General features: G+C 38.2%; 1 protein-coding gene across 3 annotated transcripts in view; it reads right to left on the reverse strand.

Moving 5' to 3' along the window:
* The window catches only part of LOC127805999 (dicer-like protein 4), a 77970-nt gene extending 66856 nt beyond the window's left edge, over nt 1-11114 (reverse strand). For all 3 annotated transcript variants that reach the window (XM_052342917.1, XM_052342916.1, XM_052342915.1), the window contains exons 1-2: nt 10831-11114; nt 9861-10038 (exon numbers count right to left, since the gene is read on the reverse strand). In XM_052342917.1, the coding sequence (XP_052198877.1) occupies nt 9861-10038; nt 10831-10967 (315 nt within the window). In that variant the 5' untranslated portion in view covers nt 10968-11114. The remainder of the gene's footprint in view (nt 1-9860; nt 10039-10830) is intronic.
* Between the last annotated feature and the right edge of the window lie 998 nt (nt 11115-12112).

The following is a 12112-nucleotide window of genomic DNA, read 5'->3' on the forward strand; positions in this document are numbered from 1 at the left end:
TCTTGTATACACTTGTGCAAAGCCATAGAATCCAAACCAGTGACCAATATATCATCAACATATATAAGAACAAACAACACATATTTGGCAGTTTGTTTAACAAAAAGTGAAGCATCAGATACTGTCTTCTTAAAACCCCAATGCTGTAAAGTATTCTTCAGTTTTGTGTACCAAGCACAAGGTGCTTGTCTAAGCCCATATAACAACTTCTTTAGTTTACAAACATGACTAGGAAGAGAAGGACTAACAAATCCTTCGGGCTGAGTCATAAAAACATCCTCATTAAGCTCACCATTCAAGAAGGCATTATTCACATCAACCTATTGAATATCCCAACCAAATGTGACAGCTAGAGAAAACAAGACTCTTATAGTTGGAGCCTTGACCACGGGACTAAAAGTCTCATTGTAATCAATACCAGGGTTTTGAAGAAAATCTTTTGCCACGTGCCTTATACTTCAAGATAGACCCATCTGAATTGTACTTAATTCGAAACACCCATTTGCAAGCAATTAAATTCATATCAGAGGAAAACAGAACCAATTCCTAGGTCTGATTACATTGAAGAGCAGAAAATTCATCATTCATAGCACGTATTTAGGATCTAAAAAAGCCTCTTGAACAGAATTAGGTTCTAAAGAACTTACCAAAGCATGAGGGGAGAGGACTACAAGTTGTTTAGACTTGGAGCGTGTAATCATAGGATGAATGGATGGTGCAAAAGCAGGTTGTAACTTGGACGACTTAGGAGTAGCAGAATGCTGACAAGCCTTTGTAGATTTCAAAGACGTTGATGCTCTAGATGAGGAATGATCAATAGAATCATCATAGGTTCTTAAGTGAGCATGAGGAGAAGAGATGAAAGGTTGTGCTACTTGAGGTTGGGATTGATGAGAAGGACTAACTAGAAACAAAGAAATGCCATGAAGAACTAAAGTAGATTGACTACCAGATGGGGACTGAGAACCAGAAGAGGAAGAAGCCCATAATGAAGAAAAAGGAAACTCCTTTGGATTGAAGTGAACATGTCGCGAGATGTAGACTCTCCCAGAAGGATGCAAACATTTAAAATCGGAATGAATATGACTATACCGCAGAAATATACATTTGGTAGAATGAAACTAAAATTTGTGCTTGTTATATGGTCTAAGAAGAGGAAAGCAAGCACACTCAAAATGTTGTAAGTGTAGATAATCAGGCTGCTTACAACAAAGAACTTCAAATGGTGATTTGAATTTTAAGGTAGAGGTTGGCAAGAGGTTGATGAGATAAACAGCAGTAGAAAATGCCTCTACCCAAAACCGCAAGGGCATATGAGGATGGGCAAGTAATGTAAGACCTATCTCAGTTATATGTCGGTGTTTACGCTCAGCTACACCGTTTTGTTGGTGTGTATGTGGGTAGGTAAATCGAGGTTGCATGCCACAATTAGTGAGATAAGGTAAGAAGGCTTTAAACTCACCACCATTATCAGTTTGGAGAGCCTTAAGTTTAGAGTTGTACTGAAGTTCAGCAAGCTTATGAAAGGTTTTAAAAACAGCCAAGGCATCTGATTTTAATATCAAAGGGTATAGCCAGGTATACCGAGTATATGCATCAACAAACACGATATAATATTGAAAACCTTTTGTAGAAAGAACAGATGCAAGTCCCCATAAATTGGAATAGACTAACTCCAAAGGAGATTTGGCTGTAATACAGTGATTTTCAAAAGGAAGTTGATGCATTTTACCAAGTTTACAAGAGTCACAAAAGGACATATTCAACTAAGAACAAAGAATACCAAGTTTATTCATTACTAATAGAAGAATGTTCAATGATGGATGCCCTAACTTGGCATGCCATTGATTACAAACTTTTGAAAAAAATTTACAAAGGACATAGAAAACAAATCTTGTCCTTTACGATTATTTGAAAAATGAATTCTAACAGAAGGAAAATCAGCATGATCAATAGTTGATGTTCTTCACAACAACGGTTCATAACCTATAATCAACATGTAAAATAGCCATCAGCAACTCATTATCACTCAATGATTCTCCGATTGCAGCTAAGGCATGACCTATAGTTTTGATTTTCAAAATGTAATCATTAACCGACAAATCATTTTTCTTCATAGATCGAAGTTGTTGTTTTAGTTGAAAAGACTTTGCAACTGTCTGTTGTGAATATAAATTCTCAAGAACCATTCATAGTTCAACTGAAGACTCACAATGAATAACTTGTGCTAGAACATCTTTATCGATAGTAGAAAACAACCGACCTAAGAGGAGTTGATCTAACATAATCCAATTCAGATAGGCTGGATTTAGAACCTACACATTACGATCTGGATTTTCCGAATCACTTACAAACTTTGACAGAGCTGGTGCCTTATTGATGTATGATTGCAAATCAAATGCTTTGATCGTCTTGGAGATCTGAGCTTTCCAAAGCAGATAGTTGTTGGAGTCTAATTTGATCGAAACGAAACTAAACGCCTTTGCTACAACTACGAAATCGGACTGGAATTGCGATGATAGTGTAGATCTGGAATTAGGTGTGGAGGCGGAGCTAACCTCATTTTGCGAAGCCATCGACGTTAGTCAAAATGGCTTTGATACCATGAAGCGAGAGTTTCAAGGTAGGAGGAAAAGAAAGATCTCAAGATGAAAAATTCCTCGAGCAAATCTTATTGAAGAATAAAATGAATACAAAATCATTACAAGACTAACTAAGCTATTTATACACAAGCTATAGCAGAACATAAAATAAACTCCTATTATAATCAGCTGCAACCATTACCAAGAGAGAAAATCTACTACCATTTATCTAACTCTTCTACATTTCTCAGCATAGATATTTAGGAACTCTGATTTGAAAGAGAAGGGCACGAGCAGTAGACAACAAGTGTCCATTTTTTCGTTCTACCACCCCATTTTGTTGGGGAGTATCAACACATGAAGACTCATGAATAATGCCTTCAGTGTGGAAATAAGATGATAATGTATGATAAAAATAGTCACGTGCATTATCAAACCTTATCTTCGTCGGAGGTAGTGATTTGTTCAAAAAGCACGTCAAATCAAAAGCTCGAATCATAGCAAGAACTTGAGCTTTCCAGAAGATATAATTGCTGGAATCCAGTTTGATTGGAATGAAATTAAGTGCCTTAGCCACTACCGCAAATTCTGGTTGTGAGGCAAATGACAAGGAAGAAGATGAGCGAGGTGGTGGAGAAGAAGAAGAACTAAGAACGGGATTGGAGGGCATCAAGGTAGAACAATGGCTCTGATACCATGAAACGAAACCCAAGGGCATAAAATGAGAAGTGCAAGAGAGAGAGATTTGAAGAAAGAAAACTTGCACGAAATTTCTTAATTCTGAAAATGAATTCAATAGCTACAGAAACTGAGAGTGAGTTGTATGTATATATATACACACACACACACACACAACACACCTCTTCTCTTAACAGAATAACTAACAGCATAACTACTTGAATGTAATACATCCAAACATGACAACATAACATAACAGAAACAGCAACAGCTAATTGCTCCTTAAACACGACATGCTTCCACAAATACAACAATAAATTTGTAAGGTGGAAAAGGTGATCTTGATGTTCCTGTGCAATGATGATCAGAAAACCTTGAGGCAAATAATCAGGAGACCAAATTGATCAAGAGGCCAAAATGACTGAGAGGTCCTGAATGATCAAGAGGCCTCCCAAGACGAACAAATGGTTAGGGGCGCGGGAGGTTGTTCCCACGCAAACCCTCCAATGCTTAAATTAGTCTTTGAGTGCTTGAGCGCAAAAATAAAGTCCAAGTACCAGAGTGAGCATACCAGAGAGAGGAGGCAGTCCTCCCATTTATAGAGGGAGGGGGGACACGTGACAGCTATCTCACATTTTTAGGATGGAATATTCCTAGCATATTCTATGCATATTCTTATAAAATCTTGGAATATTCTTGTGGGTCTCCCAAGAAGGTCTTGGAAAGGGGCTCCCAGTTTGATTTAAGAAACACCCCAAGAAGGTCTTTTGGCTACAAAAAGGCTCTCAAGGGTGACGGATGGCGCAGCCGAACTTCAAAAGTGATGCAACCATAGAGATGGCACGGCCAAATTCCCTTGGTGAGCCATAACCGAGTGGCCACTCAGTCACGGCCGAGTTGAGCTCCTTTCTTGGCCTTCCCTTGGCTTTTAATCAGCATCTGAATAACCTACAATCAGTGTCAAAAAAGGCGGTCGCAACGCTAAGCAGCCCTTGGCGGCCACAATTAAGGCCAAATCAGCACCCTAGGCGGTCAATCGTCGCTTTCATGTTCTCTCTCTCTCTCTCTCTCTCTCTCTCTCTCTCTCTCTCTCTCTCCCCCTCTCGTCCTAGGCAATCGGTCGCCCCTTTCTCTCTCTCTCTCTCGTCGTTACTCTCTCTCGTCGATTGCCGCTTTCCCGTTCTCTCTCTCGTCGCGCACTGCCTGGGTCGTCTCTCATGGACTTGTCACCGTCGCTAATCTCGTCGTTTCTCTCTCTCTGACCACCGATCTTGTCATTTCCTCCTTGCTCTGTGCTACTTGTTGCACCATCTTTCTCCTTACTCCTTGTTATAGCAAGCCATCTTCCTCCTTGCAACATTTTTCCTAGGCACCTTAGGTGCTAGGCCCCCGTCTAGCACCCGACTAGCGCCTAGCACGTTTTAAAACACTGCTTACAATACTTGTTGTTTCTCTGATTTAAGGTCCAACATAAGACAAAACCATGTCACTAGATCCCTTTAGATATCTAAACACCCATTTAGCAGCATTCCAATGTGTTTTGCCTGGATTTGCCATGAATCTACTCACAATACTCATTGCATGAGCCAAATCAGGTCTAGTGCACACCATACTATACATTAGCTGCCCACAGCACTAGAGAAGGGTATGACACTCATCTCCTTACAACTTCCCTCATCTTTAGGTGATTGATCCAAGGATAACTTAAAATGTTGGGCAAATAGCACATTTATAGCCTTTGCATCTGCCATACCAAATTTCCTAATCAATTTTTCTAGGTAGGATTTCTGAGACAGGTACAACTTTCTTTGTTGTTTATCTCTAGTGATTTCAATCCCTAGTATTTTTCCTAGCTTCCGCTAACTCCTTCATCTCAAATTTTGATTTTAACTTCAGCTTTAATTGCTGAATTTCCTTATCAGATTGACTTGCTATCAACATGTCATCCACATAAAGGAGTAGATAAACCGAAATACTAGATGAAACATGTTTGTAATATACACAACAATCATAAGAACTTCTAGCATATCCCTGGTTTAGCATAACCATATCAAACTTCTTATACCATTGTCTTGGGGATTGCTTTAAGTCCATAAAGTGATTTCCTAAGTAAACATACCTGCTCCACCTTTCCCCTAGACTCAAAACCTTTAGGTTGCTCCATTAAGATCCTTTCATCTAGGTCACCATGAAGAAATGTTGTGGTTACATCCATCTGTTCCAAATTTAGGTTTAGATGTGCTGTAATGGCAAGCAACACTCGGATAGATGTGTGTCTCACAACTGGTGAGAATACCTCTTTAAAATCTATACCCGAGACTTGAGTAAACCCTCTAGCCACCAACCTAGCCTTATACCTAGGTTTGGGATTACTTCCAGCCCCTTCTTCGATCTTATATAGCCATTTACAGCCAACAATTCACTATCCTTGAGGCTTATCAATCAGTACCGAAGTCTAATTCTTTCTCAAGGACTCGATTTCAGACTTCATGGCATCTATCCACTTCTGAGATTCTTTTGATTTCATTGCTTCTTCAAATGACAATGGTTCTTCCCCTACAACCTCTGATGCACTTGTTAATGCATAAAAAACAAGGTCTGAAAATTCATATCTAAGTGGTGATATACAACTCCTTCTTTGCCTATCCCTAGGCACATTATACCTTTGGATATCCATCTGGTCATCTGCATTGGAGTCACCATCACTCTCCTCTTGATGAGCTTTTGTTCATGGAGAGTGTCTAAATCATTCTCAAGAATTATGCCTTGCATCTCAACATCTATTGACTTAGATTTTTCTTCTAAGTCCAATTGGTCATCCGCATTAACCCTCTTCATTGTAGACTCCTCATCAAATGTCACATCCCTCGAAACAATAGTTCTTGGCCCTTCAGTCTCTAGGTTCCACAGCTTGTAACCTTTTACACCAGTGGGATAACCTATAAACAAACACTTCTTTGTCCTAGGTTCCAGCTTACCTTGGTTCACATGAGCATAGGCTAGGCAACCAAATATTCTAAGGTGATCTAGGTTTGGCTTATGACCTGTCCATTTTTCATAGGGTGTTTTCAACTCAATAGCAACAGATGGTGATCTATTGATCACATGTGCTGTAGTTGACACTATTTTTCCCCAAAATGACTTAGGTAAATTAGCATGGAATAGCATACATCTTACTCTTTCTAATATTTCTAATAGGGTTCTATTCATTCTCTCAGCCAAACCGTTTTACTTTGGGTTTCCAGGGGCAATTAAATTTCTTACTATCCCACTCTTGTTACACAATTGTGCAAATTCCTTATTGCAGGATTCTAAGCCATTATCGGTCCTAATGGTTTTAATGGTTGTCCCCTTTTGGTTTTCAACCATAATATTCCAAGTCTTAAAGGCCTCAAATGTATGATCATTTGACTTTAAGACATACCCATACCATTCTTGAATAATCATCAATAATAGAAAGGAAATATCTAGAGCCTCCTTGAGTTAGGGTTTGAGATGGTCCCCAAAGGTCTAAGTGTATGTAATCTAATGTTGCCTTGGAGGAGTGAATTGCCTTCTTACTAAATTTAACTTTGGCAACTTTACCATAGATGCAAGACTCACATTTATCGAGTCCTACAACCTGACCATGTCCTAGAATGCCTTGCTTAGACAGCTCTTTTAGCCCTTGTTCACTAATGTGTGACATCCTTAGATGCCACAACCTAGCCTGCATGTGAGCCTTATTACCTACCACTGCAGCTTCCCCACTTAAAGTGGTAGCTTGCAGAATATATATACCATTCTGCAGCATGGCTCTCATGCATATTAAGGACCCTCTTGAAACTCTCAAGACTCCATCATCACCCTTAAAGTTATAGCCATTTTTGTCCAGTTCACCAAGAGAAATTAAATTTCTCTTTAATTCTGGAACATGCCAAACTGCTGACAGTGTTCTACACGAGCCATCATGCATCTTTAGTCTTATATCACCAATCCCTAGCACCCTACATTCATGATCATTTCCTAGCAAAACTTTTCCTCCATTGATTTCTTGATAGTTTAGGAACCAATGCTTCTTTAGTGTCATGTGGTATGAACAACTAGAATCCATTATCCATACCTCATTTTCAACCTTTTCTGAAATCATAAGAGCATCAGCACTATCATATCCAAATTCACATATACTAACGCCACCATCAGAATTACCCCTTTCTTGAAGATCCTTTTTCTTCTTAGGATAGCTTTTCTTAATGTGACCCTCCTCATGACAATAATAACATTTTATTATTTTCTTTCCAATTCTAGACCTTGATCTTGACCTACCCCTTCCCTTAGGGTTCTATCATTTCTAAATTTTACAGTAAGGGCATCTCTCGAAGAACTTTTTCCTTCTACTTTATTCTGCAATTCTTTAGAATTACGGGCCCCTATTACATCATCTAATGATAGGGTGTCTCTATCGTGTTTTAGGATGTCTACAAAGGTCTCATATGATCTAGGTAGGGGATGAAGCAAGACCAATGCCTTGTCTTCATCTTCATATTTCACCTCTATATTTTCAAGATCTAAGCAGAGTTTGTTAAACTCATCTATATGATCATGAAGCTTTTGACCATTATTCATTTTGAAAGTAAAGAATCTTGCCTTTAAGTACAACCGACTGGATAGTGACTTCGTCATATACAGGCTCTCCACATTCAAGATTGTTGAACTACTTCACGTCTCACACTCGCACTCAATCCCTCAAGAAAGACACAAAACTCTCACGATAATGACAGAATAGAAATAGGAATGAATCGAAACAACACACACACACAAAAGAGACAGGAGATTTATCCTGGTTCGGATCACCTTTAGGACCGGTGAATCCTACGTCCAGACTAATCAGAGGGTTTATGGCTTCCACTATCTTGAAAACACAATTGATACACTACACTCACAATTCTTGACCGAGCTATCCTCACTGAGATTACAAAGGCTATGTCTAGTCTTTTCTCTGTCACAGTACACGATACAAGATATAATGAATTCAGATGATAAAAGACTCACCCCAACCATCTATTTATAAAACATAGAGGCGGGAATTACAAGAAATGCCTAACTAACCGATAGTTACTGTTATTGGTAATTACCGTTACAAACACCTAACTACTTCTAATAACCGATTTTCAAAGGCTTGATTTCTTCTATCCTTTATATACTTCCGAGCCATAGGACTAATCTTAGGCAAACTCTAACAGAAAATAACCGTAAATCTACACTCACAACTCTAAATAACCAATCACTCACACTCAGAAAACTCTAACTATCGAGATGTGGAACACAAGTTATCTATCTCTACTAGAGGGGGATGCCTATTTATATGTAACTACCTTGATGGGATTAAGATATTGAGTCTCCCACCTCTATCCCTATCTCTATTCAAAATCATATTACTGAAAGGCTTCTTACATATTGGATTAGATTGGGTTTACCATACGAGCTCATCCTTATCTCTATTTGGTTTGAATTGAGGAGTTATCCAACACATATAATTCTCAATTAAAAAGGAATAAATGATTCCTATAGATTAACACATATCACACAGAAGCTAATAATCAGTTATGAACTCTATATGTGTCTTCTTCTTTTTCTTCCCAACAAATATCACTGTTGTTAGAATAGTGTATGTTGTACTCTACACTTATGCTACACTTGTACTATACGGTTACTTCATGTATATAATTGACTCAGTCACTCAACAGTATCAATAATAGATACACAAAAACATTCACCCATAGGGTTTCACAACTATGAATAAATTTTTGAATACTTCTGTCTAACTTGAATATAATCTATTCTTTTAACTAATAATTAAGAAGAAACTGTTTTTAAGGAACTAATCAAAAAGTGCCAGCCCCTCTCCGCAGAGCTAATCAGTTATATTATAAATATATATATTGCTCAATCAAAAGTGGATAAAAAAAAGTAACTAGTCCTAACCAAATACAAAAGGCAGGAACTAACTTTGACAGTGGAACTGTCTACTTTTCTCAGCAACCAACAAATCATGAGTAAATGTCGTATTGGACCGTCCAAAAGCAGTATCTTTTACTAATTTAGGAAGGTTCATTTTTTATTTCTATAGCAATGTGAGTAAATATTTCATATTGGATTCACTTTTTCTTGAGTGGGATGACCTGAACCCATACCCATCCTTCTTCTTCTTATATATATAACAACTTATTGAAGTTCAGAATTTCGAGTCCCTGAGCATGATAGCAGTAGGCTCCTTTATGACTTGGGACCCTCGAGCTTAAGCACACTTGTAAGAGAGACTCAATTCTTTTTACGGCTCTCTTGCTTATAATGGCTAGAGCTTATAGATGTCATATCCAATCATACAAAGATTTAAAAAATGAATCAACTAAACTTCTCCTAAATTTCACTGTCTGCTTTCAGCTCCATTACTGACCATGAACTTCAAACAAGAAGCCTACTCAGGCTCCAAATTTGTACTAGATGATAATCAAAGAGGAACTGGTATGTACCAGGTTTTGCAATGACTAATTTGTCATTCCACACTAATCAAATCAGTACCAGGAAAACTATAGATAATTAAAACCGCAAAATAATTACCTGCTGAACCAGAGGCACCGTAGGAGCAAGAAACACACAGATCTCCTTCAGGGGCTTCTTTATCAAGTGGCGCATCTCATGCATTAGCAACACAGCAATGTGAGTCTTTCCACCACCTGTTTCCAGATATACAATAATGTTCTCCTCCAAAGCAATCTTGCAGAGATCGGCCTGATACCTGAGACAACAAAGGGGAAAAACAGATCACGAAAACATTTCCAGTTTTGATTCCTTTTCCCAGCAACTACTAAATCCATCAACAATTGAGACCTGCTAAAGAATCATGTTCAACCAGTGCAAAATCATATAACTGCTTGATTAGGGGTGTTTGTGATTTTGTTTTCTCTTTTTTTTATTCTCTCTTAAACTTCCGGAGCAACAATAATGCAAGGAGAAGAATTAGATGTAGTGCTTGACATGTTAAGCCTTCTAATAGGCTGGAAAAACTAACACTAAAACTGGAATATATAAATCCAACTGATTGGCTTCGCTTCAGGACGTCTGTCAATCAGCCGGAGCAAAATCGACCAGTTTAAGTGCTTCTGTTTTTAGCCTCGGAAAATTAAACACTTTTGCCTCGGATTGGCAGGTTTTATGATGTTCTTTCTTCTTTCTTTTCACGTTTCTCAACATCCAAGACAGGATACAACTTTAACGCGCACTAACTAAGCTAAAGAAAGAAACAGAAAAAATAAATCATCAACAAATGCAGACGCGAAGCATTCAAACCCCCCAAGTCCCCAACTTCTGTTTTCTTACATTTTCCTTCATATCAAGTACTCAAAATGCAGACAATGACAAAGCCAGAATAGGAGATTTCCAACCCTGAAATTTTCTCCTTTTCCTACATTTTCTCAGCATTCAAATAAGGAAAACTCCACTCGGAGGGGCCACTTGTAAACCGAAACCCACGAAGCAAAATGCAATCAAAAACGAATCAAAGAAACGAGAAAAAAGAACAAGCTCATACTTCCTCGCTATTTTTCTCGGGTCCTTCTCCGTCCTCTGCTCTTCGGCACTCGATTCCTCATCGCCACCCACCGAAAGATTCGAAAAATGTTCCGTCACCGGCGATATGAGAGAGCCTCCACCGTCGCACCCCTCCATGGCCGTGATCGCGGCGCCGACTCAAATGGAAGCGGAACACGGCCTTGACTTCTGTTGACTGGGAGACGAGAGAGAGAGAGACGCAGCAATGCTTTGTGTTCGCGTCAGAGGTGGGATTGAGAAAGCCGAAGAGTGAGGAAACCATCAAACAAGGAAACATATGAAGTCCCCGTGTCACGTTCAACGCGTACGTATGTATACACGCTGGAATTGTATAAAAATATATATATTTAATAATTAAAATATTTAAATAAATGTGAGTTGGATTTATTTATAAAATTAGTTTTCAAGTTAATTTTATATTAAAGATTATGCTATACTTATTTCTCGCATTACTTCTTATGGGTTAGACTCAATTCAGTAGACCAACCCAATCACCTAAAGCCCAAAAAGCCCAAGTGAGCTTGTCAGAGTAAACTCATACATCGCTTAAATTCGAACTCAGATCGCGGAACCAAACGAGCTCCTAGTAAGCTCCCAGTAAGGCTTCTAGCAAGCTCTCAACGATATATCTAACAAGCTTCCAACAATACTTCTAATTCGTGGCCTAACCGTTCAACTCACTAGTCTAATCTTTCAGCTCGCATAGACAACAAAGCTGTTGAATAGTCAGAGGCAGGGAGCCACTCACTTTATCTGAGGCCAACTAGATCCCTCATAATAAGGATCTCATTCTCGATTTTATGCAAATGATAAGAACTGCTTGTCCTCCATTATATCATCTTTTTATTTTTTTTATCTTATGCAATTGTAAGCACCATTCATTATAAATAAGGGTCAAAAATATCATTGAAGAGAGGGACAACAAGAATAATCACATATTGTTCCTCTGTCGGAATACCCAGAGTACAGTTGTGGAGTAGGCATCATTCAGATTGAACCATGTAAAAATTTCTTGTGTCATTTCTATTTTGTTTTTTCTCCTTACATTTGAGTTTATTTATTTACTGCAGGCCTACGAATCACAGTCGATTAAATCTGAACGTCGATAGATTATGAGGTTAAATTTTAATCATGTAATTTTTTATTTATAAAAAGTATTTTAAGAATACTTTATTTACATGTTTCATAATATTAAAATGAAATATTTATTTATATTATAGAATAAATAGATACACACTATATATTTTCTAAAATATCATATA

The sequence above is a fragment of the Diospyros lotus genome, chromosome 7, assembly GCF_014633365.1.
Source record: "Diospyros lotus cultivar Yz01 chromosome 7, ASM1463336v1, whole genome shotgun sequence".
Classification (NCBI taxonomy): domain Eukaryota; kingdom Viridiplantae; phylum Streptophyta; class Magnoliopsida; order Ericales; family Ebenaceae; genus Diospyros; species Diospyros lotus.